The 23,248-nt window shown below is 37.4% G+C and overlaps 6 protein-coding genes across 10 annotated transcripts; 3 read left to right on the top strand and 3 right to left on the bottom strand.

Moving 5' to 3' along the window:
* Window positions 1-206: 206 nt before the first annotated feature.
* On the top strand, window positions 207-6,289 carry LOC111795983 (plant UBX domain-containing protein 10). The gene is made up of 4 exons (XM_023678651.2): window positions 207-1,545; window positions 5,162-5,332; window positions 5,477-5,680; window positions 5,893-6,289. Exons 1-4 carry the CDS (start codon window positions 748-750, stop codon window positions 6,121-6,123), a joined length of 1,404 nt encoding a protein of 467 aa, XP_023534419.1. The 5' UTR covers window positions 207-747; the 3' UTR covers window positions 6,124-6,289.
* Window positions 6,290-7,899: 1,610 nt separating this feature from the next.
* On the top strand, window positions 7,900-11,788 carry LOC111795971 (serine/threonine-protein kinase WNK8). 3 transcript variants are annotated; one of them, XM_023678632.2, is made up of 7 exons: window positions 7,900-8,386; window positions 8,733-8,770; window positions 8,928-9,155; window positions 9,265-9,485; window positions 9,563-9,720; window positions 9,815-10,223; window positions 10,304-11,581. In XM_023678632.2, exons 1-7 carry the CDS (start codon window positions 8,297-8,299, stop codon window positions 11,056-11,058), a joined length of 1,899 nt encoding a protein of 632 aa, XP_023534400.1. In that variant the 5' UTR covers window positions 7,900-8,296; the 3' UTR covers window positions 11,059-11,581. The 3 variants fall into 3 exon arrangements, with proteins under 3 accessions (XP_023534400.1, XP_023534401.1, XP_086980273.1); XM_023678633.2 differs by lacking the exon at window positions 8,733-8,770 and having other exon boundaries at window positions 7,901-8,386; XM_087124147.1 differs by lacking the exons at window positions 7,900-8,386; window positions 8,733-8,770 and adding an exon at window positions 11,583-11,788 and having other exon boundaries at window positions 8,912-9,155; window positions 10,304-11,080.
* Window positions 11,789-12,183: 395 nt separating this feature from the next.
* Window positions 12,184-16,663, top strand: OPT7 (oligopeptide transporter 7). Of its 2 annotated transcripts, XM_023678612.2 has the most exons (6): window positions 12,184-12,340; window positions 12,409-12,893; window positions 12,994-13,091; window positions 14,781-15,353; window positions 15,433-15,871; window positions 15,945-16,663. In XM_023678612.2, exons 1-6 carry the CDS (start codon window positions 12,304-12,306, stop codon window positions 16,548-16,550), a joined length of 2,238 nt encoding a protein of 745 aa, XP_023534380.2. In that variant the 5' UTR covers window positions 12,184-12,303; the 3' UTR covers window positions 16,551-16,663. The 2 variants fall into 2 exon arrangements, with proteins under 2 accessions (XP_023534380.2, XP_023534381.2); XM_023678613.2 differs by lacking the exon at window positions 12,184-12,340 and having other exon boundaries at window positions 12,752-12,893; window positions 12,989-13,091.
* Window positions 16,664-16,701: 38 nt separating this feature from the next.
* On the bottom strand, window positions 16,702-18,963 carry LOC111796002 (Metal-dependent protein hydrolase). The gene is made up of 7 exons (XM_023678677.2): window positions 18,675-18,963; window positions 18,222-18,368; window positions 17,943-18,041; window positions 17,596-17,787; window positions 17,359-17,478; window positions 17,186-17,257; window positions 16,702-17,100 (listed from the first exon to the last, which is right to left on the bottom strand). Exons 1-7 carry the CDS (start codon window positions 18,930-18,932, stop codon window positions 16,876-16,878), a joined length of 1,113 nt encoding a protein of 370 aa, XP_023534445.2. The 5' UTR covers window positions 18,933-18,963; the 3' UTR covers window positions 16,702-16,875.
* Window positions 18,964-19,431: 468 nt separating this feature from the next.
* Window positions 19,432-21,732, bottom strand: LOC111796027 (zinc finger matrin-type protein). 2 transcript variants are annotated; one of them, XM_023678715.2, is made up of 6 exons: window positions 21,424-21,732; window positions 21,125-21,331; window positions 20,940-21,019; window positions 20,213-20,288; window positions 19,927-20,052; window positions 19,432-19,840 (listed from the first exon to the last, which is right to left on the bottom strand). In XM_023678715.2, exons 1-6 carry the CDS (start codon window positions 21,574-21,576, stop codon window positions 19,697-19,699), a joined length of 786 nt encoding a protein of 261 aa, XP_023534483.2. In that variant the 5' UTR covers window positions 21,577-21,732; the 3' UTR covers window positions 19,432-19,696. The 2 variants fall into 2 exon arrangements, with proteins under 2 accessions (XP_023534483.2, XP_023534481.2); XM_023678713.2 differs by having other exon boundaries at window positions 21,125-21,334; window positions 21,424-21,727.
* A 545-nt stretch (window positions 21,733-22,277) lies between these two features.
* LOC111795033 (NADP-specific glutamate dehydrogenase) lies at window positions 22,278-23,248 on the bottom strand. Its single transcript, XM_023677257.2, has one exon. It carries the CDS (start codon window positions 23,183-23,185, stop codon window positions 22,415-22,417), a length of 771 nt encoding a protein of 256 aa, XP_023533025.2. The 5' UTR covers window positions 23,186-23,248; the 3' UTR covers window positions 22,278-22,414.

Raw genomic sequence — 23,248 nt, 5'->3', positions numbered from 1 at the left:
GTACCAACAAGATGCACTTTTCTTTTTGATGATTCAATTATAGGAACTCTATGGTTAAGCGTGCTTTAAGCAATTCTATGTCGAGTGAGATAGTATTTTACTTTTATACCCATTGTCAAATAAATAAAATTGTACAAAAAAAAAAAAGAGAATAAGATGTGATTCGAAGGCAATGGTAATACCAAGGAAACAATGGCCACTCGAAGTTCGACCGCAGCTCATCGTGGTCCATCTTGTGAAGAAAATCCATCTCTGCAACGCACTTCGAGTGCAGCAGAGGCTTCATCTTCCTGATGTATGGAAGCCAGAGCTTGAGCAGTGATAACCAGTACGGTGCGAGGTCAGGCTCCAGAAGTAGAGAAGATACTTCCCTTTCACATGATTTACTTAAGAGTAATCATGATTTGATTTAAGATGGAATAAGGGAAAGTAAGGATATAAACTAATTTAGTTATGAAAAATTAGAATTTAAATTGATTTTATTTGAGAAAGTTTTGAAAGTGTAAGGCAAAATTGACATTTGACAAATGAAGCGTTTTAGAGATTAAAATAGATTTATTTAAAAAACAGAATTATTTTACTTCGACGCGTTTCCCGGGGTATGATCAGCATCTCATCTTTTGTGACGATTGATCGAGAGAGGGCGAAGAAGAAGATTTGAGGCCGATCATTCTCTGAGGAATTTGAAACGAGACGAACGAAAGAGACCCACAAAATTCTTCCATTCATTTTTTGTCCTTGCCGGATATGGTTGATGTTGCTGATAAATTAGCCTATTTCCAAGCGATTACAGGCTTAGAAGATCCCGAAATCTGCACCGAAATCCTTTCCGCTCACGGTTGGGACCTCGAACGCGCTGTTTCTTCTTTTACTTCCACCACTTCGGAATCCTCTGCTTCTGCCGCCGCTGATGATGGTGGTGGCGACGTACATTTGGACCCTGCAATGCGACAAATGCTTGAGAGATCGGAACCGCAACAAAATGCCGCTCCGCCCCCGAGTTTTGCTTGGAAAATCATCACGCTTCCGATTTCCGTGATTTCTGGTAGTTTAGGGCTTGTTTCGGGTGCTATTGGTCTGGGATTATGGGCTGCTGGTGGTATTCTTTCGTATTCTCTTGGTGTGATTGGTCTGGGGTCCGGTTCTGGCCGGAACGGTGAGTCGTCGGCTCGGTTGGTTTCTGTTTCTGCGGCTACATCGGAGGCTGTCGATTTTGTGTCCGCGTTTGAGAGGGATTTTGGGACGACTAGACCGAATTTTGTGGGGGAAGGGTTCATGGACTCGTTGCAGCGTTCTAGGAATGCCTTTAAGCTTTTGTTTGTTTACTTGCACTCTCCTGATCATCCGGATACGCCGTTGTTCTGCGAGAGGACCTTGTGTTCAGAGACTGTTGCAGCGTTTGTGAACGAGAACTTTGTTTCGTGGGGAGGGAGTATTCGGGCTAGTGAAGGTTTTAAGATGAGTAATAGCTTGAAAGCTTCACGGTACCCTTTTTGTGCTGTGGTTATGGCAGCTACAAATCAGAGGATCGCACTGCTTCAGCAGGTATTCTTATTTTCTTTCATTGTTTGTTTTTTTCTTTCAACATCGACTTCTCAGTTTCATTACTACAAGAAACTAATTTCATTGGATAAATGGACTTACAACAAGGGAGAACAGGCATCCCCAATCTAAGGAACGTTAATAGAAATATCTTCGAAGTGACAATGATTACTTATGTTGTAGTTGCGATAGGGCCATAGAATTTACACGAGAGCCTCGAAAAGGAGAGAATCAAAAGACTCTTCTTTCTTGTTGAAGACTTATTCTTTATTTGAACCCGTAAGTGCAAAAAAGCTTTAAAATGTGGTAGCCAAATGATTTTCCTCTCTTCTAAGGATGATCACCAAGAACCAAGAGAAAAATCTGTTCATGTTGATTGACTTCTTATGATATCAATTTTACTATGAATTTTGTAATATGAGTAGCTTCTCTATGCATATTTTCATTGGAAGATGGAAACCTCAAACATTATAGTTATATTACATCGAAAGCTTACTTGAGTTCTGGCATGTGATCCTGAAATCCACAATCTGAATGACCTTTGGTATATTCATTTGTTCTTAGTTTTGCGAGAGAAATGTCGACTCATGAATAGATTTTTGGTGATATGCAAGTGGGATTGTAGATCTCCCCCTCTGAACTTACAAGGTTGAAAGGGTTTGTAATTTTATTTCAAAATACATCGCTTCATCACTATAATTTTCTTCTGATGATGGATGAGCAGCGAGAGAAGTGGAAAGAATAGGAGTCTGAGAACCTTTTTTCAACCAACAATAATATTACAGAAGAGAAATTAGAAGATTGGATGAGTTGGAAGACTGTGTATCTTGATGAAAATTGAAATGAAAAATCGAGCTTAATAAAAGTATTGTAGTTGAGGAGGAAGTCTTATTGGAACCAGAATGCAAAAGATAATGATTTAGAGGAGGAGATGAAAACCGAAATTTCTTTCATAAAATTGCATTTGGTAGAATAACAAAGCCTTTCATGTAGGAGGTGTTTCCTTCAAATGGAAGAAGTTTGATTACTGGTTGGGACATGAAGGTGAACTCTTGCCTTTGTTTTAAAAGTTGTAAACCAAGGACAAAGGGACAGGATTGGGACCTAATTTTGGAAGTAAAGACGCATCAAGATGGGATGGAATTCTATGAAATTTTCAATGCCTGGCTTAAGAGTATGATTTTCTCTGTGGCAATTTCTGAACAAAGATTACTAAATTTAAGAGTTATTGCTGTTAGAGAGGCATGGACTGGAGACTAGAGAAGTGAAAGTTGTGGTCCTTGTTCAAAGGCAGCGTGGGTTAGCTAGTTAGGTAATCAAGAGTTGTAACAAAGAAAGTGAGAGCCTGAGAGGGAAAAGACAACAGATAATTTGATGAGTTTCTGGAGAGACCAGATCTCTCGAAAGTTCCAAATATCTGCTTAACAACCATACTTATAGCTTATATAAACTATCAAGTAAAAAAATGAAGTAGATTTGGAGTAGAATCTAGGTTGGATTTCTGCTCGAGGATTTGCAATACATGCAAATTTATGTCCAAAAAATTCCAACAACCAACTTTAGCTTGGAAGCATTGTTGGTAGGGATTGAGAAACTCACTTAGGAAAGACGAATTCCGAATCTAGGCCAGGGGGCATTGGGTGAGAATGCAAGGGAGAGAAATTATCCATATTGTATTTGACGATGGAGAAGTTGACAAAACTAGTGAGTTATTTTTGAGTAATCAAGAAAGCCTCGGATCTAAGGGGTAAATTTTAACTTACCGTTGTTTGAAGGAGGCAATCTCATTGGGTGGATCTTTCAGGTAGAGTGATTTTTATTTCTTGAATATAGGGGAAGAAGATAAAATGGAGAGATTGTAGTACAGCTTGGAAAGGAGGTGCTAGCATGAGGGTGTCAAATTTGATAATTTTTGGTACCCCAAACTACGTGAGAAGGCATAGTAATTGTTTTTATCCTTTTTATTTATCAATTTTAATAAGAATAATATGTTCTTTTGTTCCTTTTATATTAACTCGATCTTTTCCCCTATATCTATATATATATATATATATATAACTTTTTAGTTTTATGTTTTCATACATTGTTTGAAGAAGAAATGGACAAAAAAAAAAAAAAAGTTGCTTCTTTTGATTTTCTTCTCTGTGGCTGTACAGAACAAATCACCATCAATTTCAGTGAAGGGCATAACAATAAAATATTATGTTTTCTTTTCATTTCTCAGGAGCATCGAAAGAAGAAATTTTAATTAATATGATCTCAAATCAATTTAGTTTCAAATGCAAATAGGAATTATAAAACATTTCTACCTTTTAAATTTATGGAATTTGGCATTATTTCTTACCAAATGCAGACGCCAAACAAAACATTAATGGATTTCTTATGTCTTATGTGGAAATGTGCTTCGATCGAAGCTCTAACAATGAAAAGACTTTTGGAATCTTAGTATTGAAGGGTTGAACTGTTTGTAGAGGGTAGTAGGGGTAGGGTGGAAAGACTTTTGCCTATTAGAAGGGGGTAGGCTCAACTTATGGCAATCAGTGTTATCTAAGCATACTCACATACTTTACATCTATCTTTCATATCCTAGAAAAGTGGATCTGTTTTTAGAGAGAGTGGGACTTTTTTTGTGCGAAGGCAATAAAGAAAGAAGGTTGTTTCAGCTGGTGAACTGGAATATCATCTTTCAACCCTTGGAAAGAGGCGGTATTGTTGTTGGTAACATAAGGCAAAGACTGAACAAATGGCTTTGGAAGTTTCTATGTGAAACTAACTAGTGATTTACGCAAATAGTAGCTAGCACTCATGGGAAAATTGATGGTTAGTTTACCAAAAGAAGAATATCAGGTAGCAATAGGACCCCATAGATAGTGGATTACAAACAAGTTTAGAGGGTTGAGAAATCGGGTACCTTGGTTAAATCTACCTCCAACGAACTCTTAGGCTCGTCTTCGGTTCATAATAAGAAACTTGTGTTTGTTTTATGAAATACAAAAATTCCAATGTCAAATTTCTGATCTAGATTCTACTTTGGGGAACTCAATATCATACGGAGAATACAAGCAAGGTGCTCAAGTATGGCCATTAGACCAAACTGCTGCATGTTTTGTCTAAGAGATGTGGAAACTCAAGACCATATTTTATTTCAATGCATGAGAATTGCATCATTTCCATGAAGACTGAAATTCTTATTTGGAATGGAGTTTAAAGTTTCTTTGTTGAAACATGAACTCGTGCATAAATATCTCATGCATTTACTGGAATTTTCACTAGAAATGGTGATGTTGTAGGTTTTTAGAGGGCAATCTCGATCCTTTTCAATTTAAGAAGTGTACTTTTTAGGCGTATCTTCTCCGTCAGGGAGTTCATTAGTGGTAAACTTGGAAAGGAGATGTTAGTTTGATAACTTCAATTCTTCCTAGTTCGATGGGCAATGAGGATTTCATTTAGCATATCTGGTCCTCACGTTTTAGAGCTTCTGTATTTGCGGAACATAGATTCTTTAAAAGGCATTGAAACCTTCGATTTGATAAGATGTTTTCACAGACCTTGCATATCATTTTTATTTGAACATCAGACTTCCTCTCTCTTTATTGCCTTATTTTTCTCTCGTATGCAGGTTGAAGGACCTAAAACTGCTGAAGAAATGCTAGTGATTCTACAAAGAGTTCTGGAAGAAAGTTCTCCTGTTCTGGTTTCTGCAAGGCTTGATGCAGAAGAAAGAAGAAATAACATGCGATTGAGGGAGGAACAAGATGCTGCTTACCGAGCAGCACTTGAAGCAGATCAAGTATGCTACGTTCTGACTTTGCTTTCTTGTCGGTCTGAATTTCATAATCTTCTCGTCCTTCCAACCGTGTTCCTAACTGGAGTTTTCACTTTGTCTTGTCAAGTTTTATGTTAATCATCTAATGTCTTGTTACGGTTTTATTAGGCCAGGGAACGACAAAGAAGAGAGGAGCAAGAGCGTCTGGAAAGGGAAGCCGCTGAAGCTGAGAGAAAAAGGAAAGAGGAAGAAGAGGCTCGTGAGAGAGCTGTTCGTGAAGCAGCAGAAAGAGAGGCTGCTTTAGCTAGAATGCGCCAAGAGAAAGCAATGTCACTTGGCGCTGAACCCGAAAAAGGGCCTAATGTTACACAAGTAATGTTCTATATTTTCAACTTATTTTCATCATCGAATGATATTTTACTGCCATCTTTCTAAAGCAACCAGCAGGATAGTTGTCCTCTTTTTTTTAGTAACAAGAAAGTAAAGAGGGGCTACCTATTAGGATATTTGTAAAGACGCCTCGTTTGATCTTCGCCGATGACGAAAGAACCTAATCAATCTTCATGAAAATTTCAATTTACCAGGTATTGGTGCGGTTCCCTACTGGAGAACGCAAGGAAAGGAGATTTCACAGTACCGCTTCGATCAAAACTCTCTACGACTTTGTCGACTCCTTGGGTTGTCTGGACATTGATAGTTATAATCTGGTCTCGAACTTCCCTCGAGTTGTTTATGGCACCGAGAAGCTCTCGATGTCCTTGAAAGAAGCTGGATTGCATCCTCAGGCCAGTCTTTTTGTGGAGCTAACTTCGTGAAAGCTCCAACTAGTAGTAGAATGGTCGAATGTAGTTGAAGATGAAACGTGTGAGAACAAGATTTAGAGTTTGTTTTTTCAGTGACAGTATTAATGTTTGAGGTTTATAGTAGATGCATATTCAGTATAAATTATAATGGTGGATGGAGGTTCGAATAATGGTTTGATATCTGTTGTTCATAATGTTTGCTTTTGGTACTCTTTAAGAGAAATAAATCGTAATCTAACCCTTAATTGCCTAAAATTGCCTAATTGATTCAATCTGCCGTTCTTCAAATGAACTTCTTAGTGTTGAGAGGGTCTGTAAAGAAACTATATATATAGAGGCAACAAGTTATCACTATACTAACAATTGAGACGAACTATGGTAGGGGATTGATTGAAAGTGTTTCATGGTTAGATCTTATTTGACCATATGTTGGTCCTCTTTCAACTTTTTCTTTTAGGCTAGCCCTCAAAGTTCTAAAACGCATCTCACAATCTATCCCTTGGGAGTTCAACGTTCCTCGACTTCCCCTTTTAAGGAATGCTTTGTTCCCCTCTCCAACTGATGTAGTATCTCACAATCCTCCCCCCTTGGAGGTCCAACATTCTCGAACTTCCCCTTTATAAGGAATGTTCGGATATGAGATCTCACAATCCACTTCCATTAGGGGCCCAACATCCTCGGTGTCCAGCTCTTATACTATTAATTTGTTCTATAGGTTTGTACAACTGTGTCCTTGAATTCTAAGTAAACAAGAATCGATGTCTGGTGGATGGAACCGCTACCCTTCGATTAGAGCGTTATTAACGGCTTAACAAACCTTGGTCTTGCAGTTGTGGAGGATCATTCTCGGTACGGTATCTTGTTGGGATGGTTGCATCTAACCGACTTCAAAAGCTTTAATTTGTAACCGCACAAACCCACTGCTAGTAGATGTTGTCGGTTATCAATATATTTCTAATATTTCCGGTATCTTAATGAAAAATATAATTCATCTTCCATCAAAATTAATGTGAAACTTTTCTTATAAAGGCTATATGCTTCTAGAGATTAAAACGTTTTTTTTCTAAAATTTTTAATCTCCTTTCAATATATATATATAATTTTTTTTAATGCCGATTAGTAATTTAATATTAAATAATATAGGTAACATTTTCACTTAAAATAACGATACAAAATTAAATTAAAAATTTAAAAAAAAAAAAAATCAGCTATATCGTACTAATCTTTTATTGTCAAGCCATCCCAAACAAATTCTTAAACTAATCCTTTTTTTTATTCAAACTTTAATTCAAAGACAAATCTAACTTTTCTTTTTTTAATAAAAAAAATCCCACGTTTGAACAAACAATCTTTTTTTAAATTAAAAAATCTCATGTTTGACCCAACAATAACACGTGCATAATTAAATAAAATAAACCATCCTACAAATATTTAAATATTAAGATTAAAATCACTTTTAGTCTCAACATTTTAAATTTAATAATTTAATTTATATATTTTAAAATTCATAAAAACATTTAATCTTTAAACTATAATACACAATCATTTTTGTAAATATTATGATTTTCTTTATATTAAAATGTATAAAACTATAATACATAAATTGTGATCCAAAATAGTAAATGAAAAAACCAAATAGATAAATATAAAAAGAAGAAAAAAATAAAATAAGATTTCTATAAATAATCAAAGCGCCAAAATAGACCATAAAAAGAACTAAATTCAGGGTTTCATTTCCACTGAAGGACGTTGACAGCCTAAATTGAGCATTTCATTTTTAATCGGATATAACAGATTTAAGATTTCAACAATTCAACTAATCTTATCAATACCCTATTTTTTACTCTGCAATCCAATTTAGGTTTTCAATTTGATCCAGCAAAAATAGTTTAGTTATGGTGATGTTTATATGGCCGACCCTGTTTTTCCCTTGATCATCATGCGTCAGAATTTCGTTCATTCAATTTATTCTTACGAATTTCAATCCGCTATGGAATTGTTCATGGGTCGCCAATTTCACTTTCAATCTGCATTTGATGTGGCTTCCGAGGCCTTTTCTGAATACCTTTCTCGTTTGATCGTCGTTATCTGACCGTTTGCTCTTTGAGCAGAGGATTTTTTTTTTTTATCTCTTTTTTCTTTTTTCGCGATTTTTGTTTCTATTTCTTCGTCTTTCTGCGTTGCGATGAGTTGTGGTTCGGATTTCATGTCTGGGAATTCTGAGGCTGATGATCTTAATATTTTAGAGAAGGATCCAACTGGACGATATATACGGGTATTTCCTTTCTATTTCTTCTTCGATTTTGGATGTTTTGATTCGTATCTACCGCTTCTTGTTCTTCAGCTAATTACCCTAGCGATTGATTTACATTTTATCCAGGTGTTTAATTACTCTATTTTGAAATCTGAATTGAGTGATCTTAATTTTGGGATTCACTGCTGATTTTGTGAGGGGAGGAGGAGAAATTTTGGGCATAACCACCAAACTTCTTATTATTTTGGTTTAACGATCGACTACTAATGTTTTAAGTTTTTTCTTTCCGTTTTGCTTCATAGTTGAGATGTTCTTATTCTATTTGGCGTATGATTTAATCCTCGTTTTTCATATATATATTTTTCAGTACGATGAGATCTTGGGTAAAGGGGCATTCAAGACAGTGTATGCTTCTGCTGTCTATCAATCTCAGTTCTTTTATTACTTTTTTTTTTTTTTTTTTTTTTTTTCTCTTCTAGTTTGTTAATCAGTTTAGGTTGAATATTGTTGGATCAAGAAAGGGTATATTATTTGACTTGAGATCTGTTTTTGTTGTCATCAGATTCAAAGCTTTCGATAAAGCTGGTGGAATCGAAGTTGCTTGGAGCCAAGTGGACATTGAAGATGTTTTGCAGTCACCTGAACAACTTCAAAGATTGTATTCTGAGGTTCATTTGCTGAAGTCACTGAAACATGAGAATATTATCAAGTTCTATAGTTACTGGGTTGATGATAACACTAAGACTATCAACATGATTACAGAATTGTTCACTTCTGGGAGTTTGAGGCAGTAAGAACCACCAAAGAGTCTTCGTTTTGTTTCGGTTATTCGTTTCTTATTATCATTTTACTGCATTCAATGAGTTATTTGTTCACTTATGGTATACTTCGGAATTCAGATATCGAAAGAAGCACAGGAAAGTGGACTTGAAGGCTTTCAAGAACTGGGCAAGGAAGATACTGCGGGGTTTAACGTATTTGCACGGTCACGATCCTCCAATTATTCACAGGGATTTGAAATGTGATAATATATTTGTCAATGGAAATACTGGAGAAGTTAAAATCGGAGATCTCGGATTGGCAATCGTCTTGCAGCAGCCGACTGCCCGAAGTGTAATTGGTAATTTTCATTTTCTTGCTCGATTTCTAGATTGAAGCAGAACGAACTTCAACTAATATTTGATGATTATTATCTAGGCACTCCAGAGTTCATGGCTCCAGAGCTCTATGATGAGGACTACAATGAACTTGTTGATATCTATTCTTTTGGCATGTGCATGTTGGAAATTGTTACTTGTGAATACCCATATAATGAGTGCAAAAATTCTGCCCAAATATTCAAGAAGGTTACTTCTGTAAGTAGAACATGATTTACCTCTTATCAGATTATGTCCACTAAATGTTTCCATCAAATTTGAAGTTATGGAATCATTTTCTTGTTTCTTCCAGGGTGTAATGCCTGCTTCCCTTGAAAAAGTGTTGGATCCTCAAGTTAAGCAGTTCATAGAGAAGTGTCTGGTTCCAGCATCCATGAGACTACCTGCAAGTGAACTCTTGAAAGATCCATTCCTTGCAACTGAAAATCGCAAGGATCATAGTTCTGAACGTTCAATGTTATTGAATGCGCAGTTCGAATCAGTAAATCCTCCTCTGCTGGATACTAATCCAATGGACATGGATCACAATTGCAGCAAACTCTCAGGCTCAGTGGCCTCATCTATCGAAAGCAATAATGAAATTTCTCACTTTTCAACTCAGGAACTCAAGACGCTCACTGAGAACAATGAATTGACACTGAAAGGGGACATGACTGATCATAATTCAATTTCGCTCCATTTGCGCATTGCCGAACTATCTGGTAACTTTTTCGGTCAACTCATCTGTAGTCTACTAAAAGTTCTTTGATACACATGATGGTAACTTGAACATTTATTTTAGGTCAATCTAAGAATATCCATTTTGCATTCTTTCTCGATTCCGATACTGCGTTGGCTATTGCTTTGGAGATGGTTGAACAACTTGAACTGTCAAATGAAGATGCTACCATCATAGCACAACTGATAGATGAATTAATTGCCAAGTTTGTTCCCAGTTGGCAACAATGTACAAATTTTTGTGACGGACTAATTACTGAACATAGTTCTTCTGAAACTGAAGAGGACAAGGCCTTCAGTCCTCCTCTCTTCTCTGAGATGGTACTCTCTTCTCCCTTGGTGGGTGCCGGTAGGAAAACTCTGACAGAATTGGCGGAGGTTGAACATCAAGAAAACCAGCAGACAATCATCTCATGTGCATCTCTGGACTACAACCACTCAACCATCTCAGATTACAGCCTGGGAAAAGGAGGATCAGAGTGTGGTGACTTCAGCCACCCAGAATGCGACAAAGCTTTTATAAGCAGCGGCAGGGGAACCAGCGATTTAGATGCTGTTGGATCTGTTTCGACTATGTTCGATTTTGCCAAACCGTCCCTAATCTCCTCCTGCTCAGGAATGTCGAAAGAATTGAGCTTGTCTAACTTCTCCAATTTTTCTGTGGAAGAAAGAGACCAGCATGATGAACTGAAGATGGAGATTGATGCCATTGACATGCAGTACCACCAGTGCCTTTGTGAACTGTCGAGAATGAGAGAGGAAGCTATTGAAAGTGCCAAGAAGAGGTGGATGTCAAAGAAGAAAGGTGCTGCTATTTGAATGAAGCCCTCTGGATTTACAAGTTTGTTTTCTTCATCTTCTTCTTCTTCTTCTTCATCTTCTTCTTCTTCTTCATTTTTTGGCAACTCTGGCAAGATGGATGATGGTCATGTTCTTATTTTACTACTGAGCTTATATTTTAGCAGTCTATCCATCCATCCAACCAAGTCCTAACTCCCAACATCTTCTCACTCTGGGCTCAGCCATGTTTAACTTATATATATATATATATATATATATATATATATATATATATATATATATATATATATATACCAATTCATTTCATAGTTTAGACACATTCATTCATTGTCACATTATTCTTCTCATAGTGCAAACTATTTTCCATGTATTATTCTTACTCATTCCCATGAGTTCTTTCTGCAATTTCTTCCATATGAAAAAACTATTCTTATAATTTTGCTTTCAGCTGTTTCTTTTTTCCAACATTCAGTTATATCCTTATAACTTACCTTGCAAGTCAAGAATTCAATTTATGTATTAATATTATCATTTTGTTCCAGTGTTCAATGGGGTTTTTCTTTTACTCAACGTGTAGCATGCTCTTGAAAACTAGCTTGTTCGGCTCGCCTCGCCTCGGTCTTTTTAGTCACCAGTGACAAATGTTCCAGTGTTCAATGGGATCTTACAATTGTTTCATGTAATCACCACCAAGGTCCCTAATTTTGACTCAGGAACTATATACCATGATATGCATATTTGGCCACAAGTGAATGCCTTTAGTACTCACCCTATTTTTTAAATGACTCTCACGTAAATGTAAGGTTATATTAACATGCGGTGACGAATAGAATAATTTATAATGTGCCCCATATAATTATTAATTCATAAATACAATACAACACATAAAATATTAATGATATAAAATGTTCTCATAACACATCAAGCATCCAATCTCAGAAAATAATATTACACATGAAATTATCTAATACTTACATCTATATACATACGCCAAATTTTGAATCATATGCTTGAACCGTATCAAATTAATTAACCATCTAGTTGAATAATAATAATAATAATAATAATAATAATAATAATAATAATAATAATTGTTATTAAAGAAGGCAAGAGAAAAGAAAAGAAGAACGTGTGTGAATAATGGCCAACAAAGACAACAACTACAATAATAACTCTTATCTAATAATTCCATTTGCAATTTTAGAAATTCATTTTACTTATAACAATAAATCAGAAACACAGAAACACACACAACACACAATAATGGAAGATTCAACGGATCAAATTACATCTCCTCTCAGTAAGGAACCACAAAACCCCCAATTTCTCTTTTCATTTTTTCATTTCTCATCGTTTTTCTCATTTCAGTTCCCAGCAGGAGCCATGAACGACCTTCTTCTTCATCCACATCTCCGCCGGCGGAAGAAAACTCGCCCATTCCTCAGGTGGCTCTCACGGTTCCGACCACCGACGACCCTTCTCTACCGGTTCTCACCTTCCGAATGTGGTTCCTCGGAACTCTCTCCTGCGTTCTCCTCTCTTTTCTCAACCAGTTCTTCTGGTACCGCAAAGAGCCTCTCTCCATCACTGCCATTTCCGCGCAGATCGCCGTCGTTCCTCTCGGCCGTCTTATGGCTTCCACACTCACGGATCGGATCTTCTTCAAAGGAAGTCGCTGGGAGTTTTCGCTTAACCCTGGCCCTTTTAATGTCAAGGAGCACGTTCTCATCACGATCTTCGCCAACTCCGGCGCCGGCTCCGTGTACGCGATTCACGTCGTCACGGTGGTCAAAACCTTCTACAGGCAACATATGAGCTTCCTCGTTTCTCTCATTGTCGTCGTTACGACTCAGGTGGGTCAGATTTTTCGTTTTTTTTATTCGATTTCCCCTGTTTTGTTTGTGTGAATTTGTGCGTTGAAATACGAAATTGATTGAAATGGTATAAGATTAGGTGTTGGGATTTGGATGGGCGGGGATATTCAGAAAGTATCTGGTGGAGCCGGCGGCGATGTGGTGGCCGGCGAATTTGGTTCAGGTTTCTCTGTTCAGGTATGGAATTACTAGAATCTTTTTTTTTTTCTCTCTTTTTTTTTTTTTCAATTTAGCCCCCTGTTATCCAAAAAGTTGCAGATAGACCCTCACACTTTTTACATTTTTCAATTATGCTCTTTTCATGGGCCAATTGGAGAATTTTCAGAGAATTTTTTTTTTGTTCATTTAAATTTCTAGAAAATCAATTAGATATTTTAATTTCAAAACTCGGTTCTTTTGCTGTTTTTGTCGGCATTAGTTTATAAAGTTTAAAACTTTATAAACTTTTAGCTACCCTGTCAAACACATGTTTTATTATTGATTTTTGCCCAAATTTAATAATACTATTTTTTTTAAAATCTTAGATATGTAATAATCTAATAATTAGAGAGGGGTTTCCCCCTCTTATAAGAATATTTCATTCCCCTCTCCAACCAATGTGAGATCTTATCATATCATAGTTCAAAAAAGATAATATTTGCTAGCGGGTAGGTTTGGGCTATTACTAATAGTATCGGAGTCAAATATCGAGTGGTGTGTCAACAAGAACGCTGCCTCTAAGGGAGGTAAATTGTGAGATCCCACGTCGGTTTGAGAAGTGAATAAAATATTCTTAGTATACGGTTTTAAAAGAGTAAGGCTCGTATAGATGGATTGATTTTAAATTTTATTTAAAGTACATTTAGTATCAAATAAAATAAATTAAAATTTAATAATAAAAATAATAAGGACTAAAAAAAAAAAAAAAAAAAAAAAAAAAAAAAAAAAAAAAAAAGGGTAAGGGAGTGAAGTGAAAAACACCAAAAGGGGCAGTAGAGACTTGTACGTTATGTTTAGGTTAGATGGGGATGAAATGGAATAAGACGTTTATGTAGGATTCCAAAACGGCGTAAGAACATGGAGTGGCCGACCAATCAAATTACACACCTATTTTGTTTTATTCCAATTTATTAAATAATAATAAATAAAACCATTCATTCCTTTCAATTATTTTAGTCTAATCATCCACATTTTTATTTTATTCTTAATTTAAACCATCTGGATTATTATGATTATTCTTTTCTTTTCACTACTTTTTTATTGACGTTATTTATTTATTTATTTATTTATTTATTTATTTTACGGTTGAGTATGATTTTTTGATCGTTGACTTTACATATATATATATGTATATATATATATATTATATATATATATATATATATATATATATATATATATATATATATATATATATGTATGTATGTAAAAATTGTTATAATCTAGAATAAACGTATAGGAAAATTGTAGCTTATTTCTAAATTTTTGTGATTCATATTTACTTTTTATTTTTTTTAAAATGTTGGTATAATTATTGAATTCAAATTTGGTTTCAATTAATTAATTTTTTTTTTCTTTTATCTTTTTAAAATATTTAAATATAGATTGATAAAATTGATTAGCTGGAGTTATTTTGTTTTAAAAAATTAGTATTCTGAACAAAACACCATTTATAAGTTTGTGGAAACTTTTCCGTATCAGACGCGTTTTTAAAGTGTTGAGGGGAACCCCGAGAGGAAAAGTTCAAAGAGGACACTATCTACTAGCGGTAAAACAAATCACGAGAACAATTATGAATAGAAAATAAAATTAAAAATCTTCAAATTTTGATGGCTAAGTTGAGATAATACTTTTGAGTTTAGTTTTTGAAATTGATTTGATCCACAGGGCTCTGCACGAGAAAGAAGAACGAACCAAGGGAGGCTTAACCCGAACCCAATTCTTTGTGGTTGCTTTCATTTGCAGCTTCGCCTATTACGTCTTCCCAGGCTACCTCTTCCAAATGCTCACCTCTCTCTCATGGGTCTGCTGGGTCTTCCCCACTTCCATTCTGGCCCAACAGATTGGTTCGGGCCTTTATGGGCTGGGCCTCGGCTCCATTGGACTCGACTGGTCCACCATCTCCTCCTACTTGGGCAGCCCACTTGCCAGCCCATGGTTTGCCACTGCCAATGTTGCAGTCGGCTTTGTGTTCATCATGTACATCTTGACCCCAATCTGCTACTACTGGTTCAACCTTTACAAGGCCACAACATTTCCCATTTTTTCTGATGGATTGTTTACTGGGAAAGGCCAGAAGTATGACATTTCCACCATTGTTGACTCCAATTTTCACCTTGATCCTGCTGCTTATACCAGACAAGGGGAGCTTTATATTAGTACTTTCTTTGCTCTAACTTATGGTGTTGGCTTTGCTGCTCTTTCTGCTACCATTGTTCATGTTGCTCTCTTCCATGGAAGGTATTGTCCGATACATTTAGTCTCTAAACTTCCATGTTTTGTGATTCTACTTACTCGCTAGCTAATATGGCATGTCTAGGGAAATATGGCAGCAAAGCAAGTCGAGCTTTCAAGAGAAGACGATGGACATACATACAAAGATGATGAGCAAGTACAAACAAGTTCCTGAACAGTGGTTCGTGTTAATTCTTGTGGCGAATATCGCGCTCACCATTTTCGCATGCGAATACTACAACGACCAACTTCAGTTGCCATGGTGGGGAGTTCTACTTGCCTGTGGCATTGCCATTTTCTTCACTCTCCCTATAGGAATCATCACTGCCATCACCAACCAAACTCCGGGCTTGAACATAATCACCGAGTACATTATCGGATATATCTACCCGGGATATCCCGTCGCTAACATGTGTTTCAAAGTGTATGGATACATTAGCATGACTCAAGCCATTACCTTTCTACAAGATTTCAAGCTTGGCCATTACATGAAGATCCCACCAAGAACCATGTTCATGACTCAGGTCATTTTCTTTTACTTTCTTCATCACAAATGATACAAGCACTTACTAAATCTTGTTGTTTTTGAGTGTTTAGGTTGTTGGAACATTAGTTGCTAGCGTTGTGTACTTGGGCACTGCCTGGTGGCTCTTGGAAACCATCCCTGAAATTTGTAGCTCATCTCAATCCTTCTGGACTTGCCCGTCGGACAGGGTGTTCTACGATGCCTCGGTGATATGGGGGTTGATCGGTCCGCATCGAATTTTCGGGGACCTTGGACATTATTCATCAGTAAATTGGTTCTTTCTTGTGGGTGCAATTGCTCCTGTTTTTGTATGGTTGGCTGTCAAGGCATTTCCACAGCATGAGTGGATCAAACTTGTCAATATGCCTGTGCTGATTGGTGCCACTGCCTATATGCCTCCAGCCACCGCTGTAAACTACATCACTTGGATCATTATGGGGTTTCTTTCTGGGTTTGTTGTGTACAGATATAAGCCAGAATGGTGGCGAAGGCATAACTACATTCTCTCAGGAGCTTTGGATGCTGGTCTTGCTTTCATGGGGGTGCTGTTGTACTTCTCATTAGGGCAGCATGAGATCAGCCTCGACTGGTGGGGGAATGACCTCGATGGTTGTCCGCTCGCACAGTGCCCGACTGCCCCCGGAGTTTCTGTGGAAGGATGCCCGCTCTTTACCTGAAGCATTTTTTGTGTTATAAGCATTTCTCTGTAGTTTGTACATGAAATTATTGGCTATTGATTTCTCATGCACTGAATTTTAGTGTAATTATATGGACGCATGACATTATTTCAGACTTGAGTTGCAGAAGGTTGTAAAAAACTTCAAAACAAATAAGAAAAAACCAGATAGAAATATCCCAGTTCGTTACAGCAGCAAATGTTTCAAATTGAAAGAATTGAAGGGCTCAGAAAGTCATAAAACAGTAAGCCTCAAACTCTGGTTAACGCACAATTCTCTTATCGGTGCTACGAGCCGAGTAAATATATAAAAAGATGCCGAGTATCTACAGCTTCAATGCTTGCTTCGCCATGGCAAGGGCCCCTTCGTAAGTTTGATTTCCACCTATAAAGCCACTCATATGGACAAACACGCAACCGGGGATCCCCGACTCTTTTGAGAGTTCCTCGTCCCTTAAACCTCGCCATTGGGCAGGCAGAGGCTTGCGACTCTCGAATCTGTCAGGAGCTATTGCCACTGCCTGCACTCGCCACTGTTTGCTTCGATCGTCCTGAAAATCACAACGCATTAAAATGGAAAATAACAAAACATTTCTGATAGCTGTGTTGGTTTAAATTGTTGGAAGTTACATATACCTGATAGAGCACATATTTGATCAAATTGTCGTTCTTCAACTCCGTCTCGAGCTCAAATAGATGAAGTTTCCACTATTGTTAAACGAAAATACGTAATCGTTATTGATATAGAATATATACAACTCAGTGGATGAAGAAAACCAGAGTTAAACGATAAACAAATGAGTACTTACAGGGCAAAATGTTGTCAAAACCATTATTTCTCCACTAGGGTCGATATCATGTCTTGCTCCAAGACATCTCATCAAGATCGACCTTGCTGGTAGCCATGATTTGGCATGAAACCGAACACTCTGAAATTAAGCAAGGATCAGGAAGCAACTCAACCAAGTAAACAAGCTAAGGAAATATGGTTGGGTTCAGGATTTTAAGAGATTATTTTGTATCCATAGACACTCAAGAAACCTCACATCTAAGAACTCGCTGCCAGCCAGAGCCATTGCTTTCTCAAAGGCTTTATTCTCATTCTCGGATGATTGATCGGGATCAATCCAGTCCAGATTCAATCTCCCCACCCTTGAAGATAGGTGTGTGTTATTCACATATTTTGGTGGCTGGTCTGTATCATACTGATTGATACCGTTATCTATAGCATCGATGCCCTGAAAAAATAAGCACGAATGTCAAAAGATAAACAGACATAAATATACAAGAATGTTAGTCAACCCCGTGCAGAAAATTCTTGAGATTAAACCTTTCATGATAGTTAACAATGGAAACAAGATAAAAAGGATTAATCAAAAAATTGAATTCACACCTCCATGAAACTTTTGTATACAGCCAAAAATAGCCTTTGCACATCTGGGTGGCCTTCATCAACTTGAAGCTCCTTTGCAATAATCTCCTTCCCAAAATGCTGGAGCAGAACAACAACAATAATAACAATCATAACTACTAAATTCTTTGTAAGCAGCATGATAAAGGTTATTCATGAAAAGAAAATCTGATAACACTGTTTAACGAAGAACAAGTAAGAACTTGGATATATAATCACTTGTCAAATTTTAAAGATGGTATTGGAAAGGCGACTACCTACCTTATAAACAAGACCAGCGCTGCTGAGCTTAGTGTTGAAACCATGGCCAAAAACCTCTTCAAACCCTTTTTGATGATGATCATAACGATCGTGACTTGGATCATACACGCCCCCAACATCAAGAACTGCATCAAGACCTTCTAATACCTAGCAACCAATTCAAATTAGAGACGACAGTTTCATGCCTAGGTCAAAATCCAGTCCATAAACTACCAAGCAAACAAATGGAAAGGAAACATCACAAAACGAACAAGACGCTGTTGAAAATACTCAGTTCTTTCGCAACTTTGCAAAAAGGAAAACCCAGATTTACATTACTGATAAGAAAGAAAAAAAACTCATTAAAATTCTAGGAAATTTCTACAACTACTCAGCAAAACCCAGCAGTCTATAACCCAACTACACGTCAATTTTCATCTTCATTCGACAAGACAGGGAATAGAAAACGCGAACCTGGGGATCACGGGTTCGAACAATCTGAGCATTAGAGAACTTCTGCGTCAAGCGAATCATGAAGCAGCCAAGCGCCTCATCGCAATGGAAGCTACCATGGTGAGTCCCCACTCGCTTCACCGAAACGGCGCCACCAGGGGAACCAGTGGAATAGGAAGCGACGGGAGAAGTAGCCATGAAAGGACGGAGAAAGAAAAACTTGGGGAAGGAGAAGAATTGCTTGTGGTTAAACCCTAAACCTCTACCAAGAATGACCATTGCCTTCGAATCCTAACATTAAAGTCTGGTCTTTTCAGCTCCCTTGTATAAATTGTTGCTTAATTCTGGCAATGGTTCTGGATTCTACCGTGGGCTTAGATAATCCAAATGGTTGAGCCCAATGTTGTTGTGCTCCATTGTTCATCTTCCCTACTTTTTTTTTTTTTTTTTTTTTTTTTTAAATTTTCACACGCTGTTTTTTATATTTTTACACAATTTCTTGTTTGCTCTTGTATATCATTTATATGCTGTTTTCTTTATAAAATAACATCAATATACCTTTTTTTAAAAAAAATAACGCCTATTATGCAGACATAAATTTAATATCATCCATTTTAAACTATCTAACCTTTTAAAAATGGCATAAAACACGAGAGAATTTGAATCTAAAACCAACGAGAGACGATGACCTAACCAATTAAGCTATACCTAAATCGACAGCATCTACCACGAATCTATACTCCTTATATGACATTGCAGAAATTTGACGTTTCTCATAAGAATATTAAACTACCATACTCAATCCTGTATTAGTTCCTTGTGATGTTTGCTACAGAAATTTCAATATCAAACTTGTTATCTGGCAAAAGAAGAGTAAACCAAGTAAGAATAAGAACAGAAGGCTAAGCTTTGCAGAACAATTGCAGCAGTTGTAAGAATATGTAAGCTCCATGGAAATGGTTGCAAGTGACTTCATTCTGTATGTAATAAACATGTTTAGAACTATCATTCTGTATCATTCAACTTCAAGAAAGAACTATGTCCTAACGTTTTCTCCTCTGTTCGTCATCCCATTCTTCATTGGATTGTTCATGATCTAATGTCTCTTTATAATCTCCCCATCCTCTAATCTCATCTCTCAATTGTTCTTCAGTAGATGGAAGCTTCATATCCCTTTTCTTGCCACTCTTCAATATAAGGTAAGACGGCTCATATTAGACTCACATTACAACACACATATATATTGCCTTTGTCTATGTAATATAGAGTTTACCTTTTTGGTTGGTCCTTGGGACCCCTTCAAATGGCCTCTCCCTATCTTCGTCCGAGAAATTTGATTGGACGTCTTACCGAATATTTGGAAGGGTTGAATATCTCCATTTTTAATGCTTGCTTCAACCTACAAGTAAATCCAAAGTTGTGATACAAGAAACAAGCTAATGGTACAACATTTCAATATGAGAAGTATGCTGTTTGCATTGGCGTTCATGTCATGGCCAGAATTTTGCAAAACTTATGGTGAATAGTTCGAAGGACAAGGAAGAAACTAGTGAAGATACCTGAATGTGAGCTATGCAGATAAGTATACTGATAATGGGAAGCCAACTCTCATCGGGTGACAACGATAAATTTGACCTGATAACAAGATGCAAAATTATGGTGAGAATAACATAATGGTGCCTGTGTATGCTACTTAAATAACGAACGACGTTCATTCTATGAGAACCCACATCGGTTTGGGAGGAGTACGAAACATTCTTTATAAACGTGTGAAAACCTCTCCCTAACAGATACGTTCTAAAAATCTTGAAGGGAAAGCCCAAAAAGGACAATATTAGATAGCGGTGGGCTTGGGCCGTTACACATAACCAAAGTCTCAAACACACCTGCAGATGGTGTAATTTAGCTCTAACATACTCACACCACTGAGGGTTGAAACCTCTTAATAACCACAATGACACCACCCCAACAAATCAAGTTTGTAAGACAATATTCTTGTAGAAAATACACATCAATAACAAAAAGAAATGTTTTTCATAATCTCTTCACCAGTAAATTTTGATAAGCACACTACTGAGGCTTTGTAACTTCTTACAAATGACAGAAAACCCATGTGATCCACATTCTGCACATTTTTCTCTTTACATAGCTCATTACTTGTTTTGAGTTCTTGGAAATTTAAACAACTAGTTCAACCGACACAGCAACAGATTAATATTCAAAATTTCACATTTCAGTGAGTTTGAAGGGAAGAAAAACAAGAAAACCCCAAGAATTGAAAATCACCTTAGATAAGGAGCCAAATACACGATAGCATACACAGCATAACGTCTTTTCCCAGAATCAAGCCACGCAAAAACCCAACTCTATCCAATCAACCAAAAGAAGAAGAAGAAGAAGAAGATAAACTAACTTCTTTAAAAATCAACATCCAAACAAAAAATTGAACTGAAAATCTAAAACATGCACACCAGCCAGTTGAAGTAGGGGATAAAGCTAATGATGCCCATGACAGCGAGCCTAGCATCAGTGGAATCCATAACGGCATCGCTATCATCATCGGAACCACCGCCAGCTGGTGGAAGAACAAGAGAACTAAGAATGCAAGCCCCGATCGCAATAGCGAAAGGCGCGTCGTTCCCTAATTCCGCCCGACAAATCCCATTTCGGGTCGTCCTCTTCTGCGATCAAAGTGGATAACTTATTTCACTCGAAATCCAAATCAGAGTATCGGAAACAGGGGATATAGAGGGGACGGAGCAATTTTTACCTGATTAGAAGCTGATTTGTGGGAGGGATTTAAGGGTTTGAGATTGGAGAGTGAAGTTGAGAAGGTGAAAGGGGGTTTGGTGAGGCGAAGAAGGTTGAGAGAAGAGAAATTGGAAGGGGATGATGATAAATAAGCAGAAGCCAGAGTGATCATTGGCGCTGTAATTGTGGTGAATCAGTGAAATGATAATCGGAAGGAAGTGAGAATCAGAATTGTGGAACCAAAATTGTCGACGGGAAAACGAACAGCCACTCCCCTATGGAATTCTTCTTCACTTCTTGGCAACCGTGCCAACCTCTTTCGGCATTGCTGTACGGTTTTTCTTTTTTCTTTTCTTTTTCAAATGAAAACTAAATTAAACTTCACTTGTTTCCCAACAAACAAAAATAAAAAATAAAAAATAAAAATGTTTATATTTTAAATGTTAGAAATTCTTTAGAACACAAATCACACCTACACTGATCTCGGTTACGTCTGAAAAAGAAATATTTAAATACCATTACTTTTTGTTTAAGGATTTTTTTTTTTTTCGTTACATATGAGTTTTAAAGTAAAGTAACGCCGCTCTTCACATTATATACTATCTTAAAAGTTCAATTATCTAACTTTGGAGTCGGTGTGCAACTCGAAATAGTGTCTAAATGAGCTGGAATTGAGTTTGTGTACTTGTCTAATAAGATGGATCTCCTCTATTTATGTTTTTCCCCATTTTTCTATTGTCGTAGTAGTGTAGGAGTTGTTTGTGTATCTCGACCGGGTTAATATCATGTGTTTGATAGTAGTTTGGTACTTTGGTTGCTCCTTGGCTTGGCCTCGATGGAAGAGAATTATCTTGAGAAGCTAAGACATAAAAATCTTCGCAATATTTGCAGAAATTTCTAAAATTATTTAGTTTGAACAAAATTTTATTCATGAACTTCCTCAACAACTCGTAATTATGCATTTCCTAATATTTTCTAAATATTAACAAAATATATATATCTCTAGGATTTCAGAATATTCCCTTGCGTCTCAATGTTTTGGAGTGGGCCGCCTTAGAGACCAAGAACCCAACTCCTAAACACACGGCCCAAATCCCCAAATCCATGCCCCACCACGCCCCCTCTAACTCCGTTTCTCCGCCACCGTCATCATCTTCACCACCACTACAACCGCAATCGCCGGCCGACGAATCTCCATCCACCTCACAACAACAACCACATCCATCGCAGTCACCGTCCACTTCTCGCCTCTCCGGAATCTCCTCCATTGCACAGAAACCTCTCTTCTTCTTCTTCCTTCTCGCTTTCAGCACCACCTTCTCAAACATCGCTACCTCTCCCTCCAAATCCACACAAATCTCCACCGCCGCTGCCGCTGATCTGGCGATGTCAGATTCAAGCGCGCATTTACACTCTAATCTCCACTCTCCATCGTCGCACCTCCTGAAAATCCCCTGCACGACCTTCTCCTCCCTCAAATACACCTGGAACTGCACACCTTCGCTCGCTCGAACTCGCTCTCTACTCCCGAACACCACATCCTTCCTCATCCGTAACGACGGCGAGATGACTCGATGAAGAGTCACAAACGCCGGCGAGTCCGGACGAATCTTAATGCCGTCGATCTCCAGGTCGGTCTCGTCAATGCGAGGAAGGTAGTAGAGAGTGAGCGAGTCCAGCGGTGGATTTAGGGATTCAAGATGCGAAAACCGAACGAAGAATGCCTTGATCTTGAGTAGATCACCGCCGAGGCGGCACCGGTAATCCGTCGTCCTGCACATTTTTTATTCTACGAGAATCCGATGAATTGAATTTTGATTTGACCCGAGAATTGGAGGTCAAAG

The sequence above is a fragment of the Cucurbita pepo genome, chromosome 5 (genome assembly GCF_057944985.1).
Source record: "Cucurbita pepo subsp. pepo isolate OVF chromosome 5, ASM5794498v1, whole genome shotgun sequence".
Lineage (NCBI taxonomy): Eukaryota > Viridiplantae > Streptophyta > Magnoliopsida > Cucurbitales > Cucurbitaceae > Cucurbita > Cucurbita pepo.
Note: the sequence above shows the minus strand (reverse complement) of the source record. Positions and strands in the feature narration are given on the sequence as shown.

Bases quoted from the DNA above. Each gene is read 5' to 3' on its own strand.
- LOC111795033 (XM_023677257.2), bottom strand. From the start codon at position 23,185: ATGTGCAGGACGACGGATTACCGGTGCCGCCTCGGCGGTGATCTACTC.
- LOC111795971 (XM_023678632.2), top strand. From the start codon at position 8,297: ATGAGTTGTGGTTCGGATTTCATGTCTGGGAATTCTGAGGCTGATGAT. The intron at 9,486-9,562 runs GTAATTTTCATT...ATTATTATCTAG, and splicing joins GACTGCCCGAAGTGTAATTG to GCACTCCAGAGTTCATGGCT. The intron at 9,721-9,814 runs GTAAGTAGAACA...TGTTTCTTCCAG, and splicing joins TATTCAAGAAGGTTACTTCT to GGTGTAATGCCTGCTTCCCT.
- OPT7 (XM_023678612.2), top strand. From the start codon at position 12,304: ATGGAAGATTCAACGGATCAAATTACATCTCCTCTCA. The intron at 12,894-12,993 runs GTGGGTCAGATT...GTATAAGATTAG, and splicing joins TTGTCGTCGTTACGACTCAG to GTGTTGGGATTTGGATGGGC. The intron at 15,354-15,432 runs GTATTGTCCGAT...TGGCATGTCTAG, and splicing joins GTTGCTCTCTTCCATGGAAG to GGAAATATGGCAGCAAAGCA.
- LOC111795983 (XM_023678651.2), top strand. From the start codon at position 748: ATGGTTGATGTTGCTGATAAATTAGCCTATTTCCAAGCGATTACAGGC. The intron at 5,333-5,476 runs GTATGCTACGTT...CGGTTTTATTAG, and splicing joins CAGCACTTGAAGCAGATCAA to GCCAGGGAACGACAAAGAAG. The intron at 5,681-5,892 runs GTAATGTTCTAT...TCAATTTACCAG, and splicing joins AAGGGCCTAATGTTACACAA to GTATTGGTGCGGTTCCCTAC.
- LOC111796027 (XM_023678713.2), bottom strand. From the start codon at position 21,576: ATGATCACTCTGGCTTCTGCTTATTTATCATCATCCCCTTCCAATTTC. The intron at 21,335-21,423 runs GTAAAAATTGCT...CTTTGATCGCAG, and splicing joins ACAAATCAGCTTCTAATCAG to AAGAGGACGACCCGAAATGG. The intron at 21,020-21,124 runs GTGTGCATGTTT...TTGATTGGATAG, and splicing joins TCCCCTACTTCAACTGGCTG to AGTTGGGTTTTTGCGTGGCT.
- LOC111796002 (XM_023678677.2), bottom strand. From the start codon at position 18,932: ATGGTCATTCTTGGTAGAGGTTTAGGGTTTAACCACAAGCAATTCTTC. The intron at 18,369-18,674 runs GTTCGCGTTTTC...ATTGGTTGCTAG, and splicing joins TTCGAACCCGTGATCCCCAG to GTATTAGAAGGTCTTGATGC. The intron at 18,042-18,221 runs GTAGGTAGTCGC...GTTCTGCTCCAG, and splicing joins GCGCTGGTCTTGTTTATAAG to CATTTTGGGAAGGAGATTAT.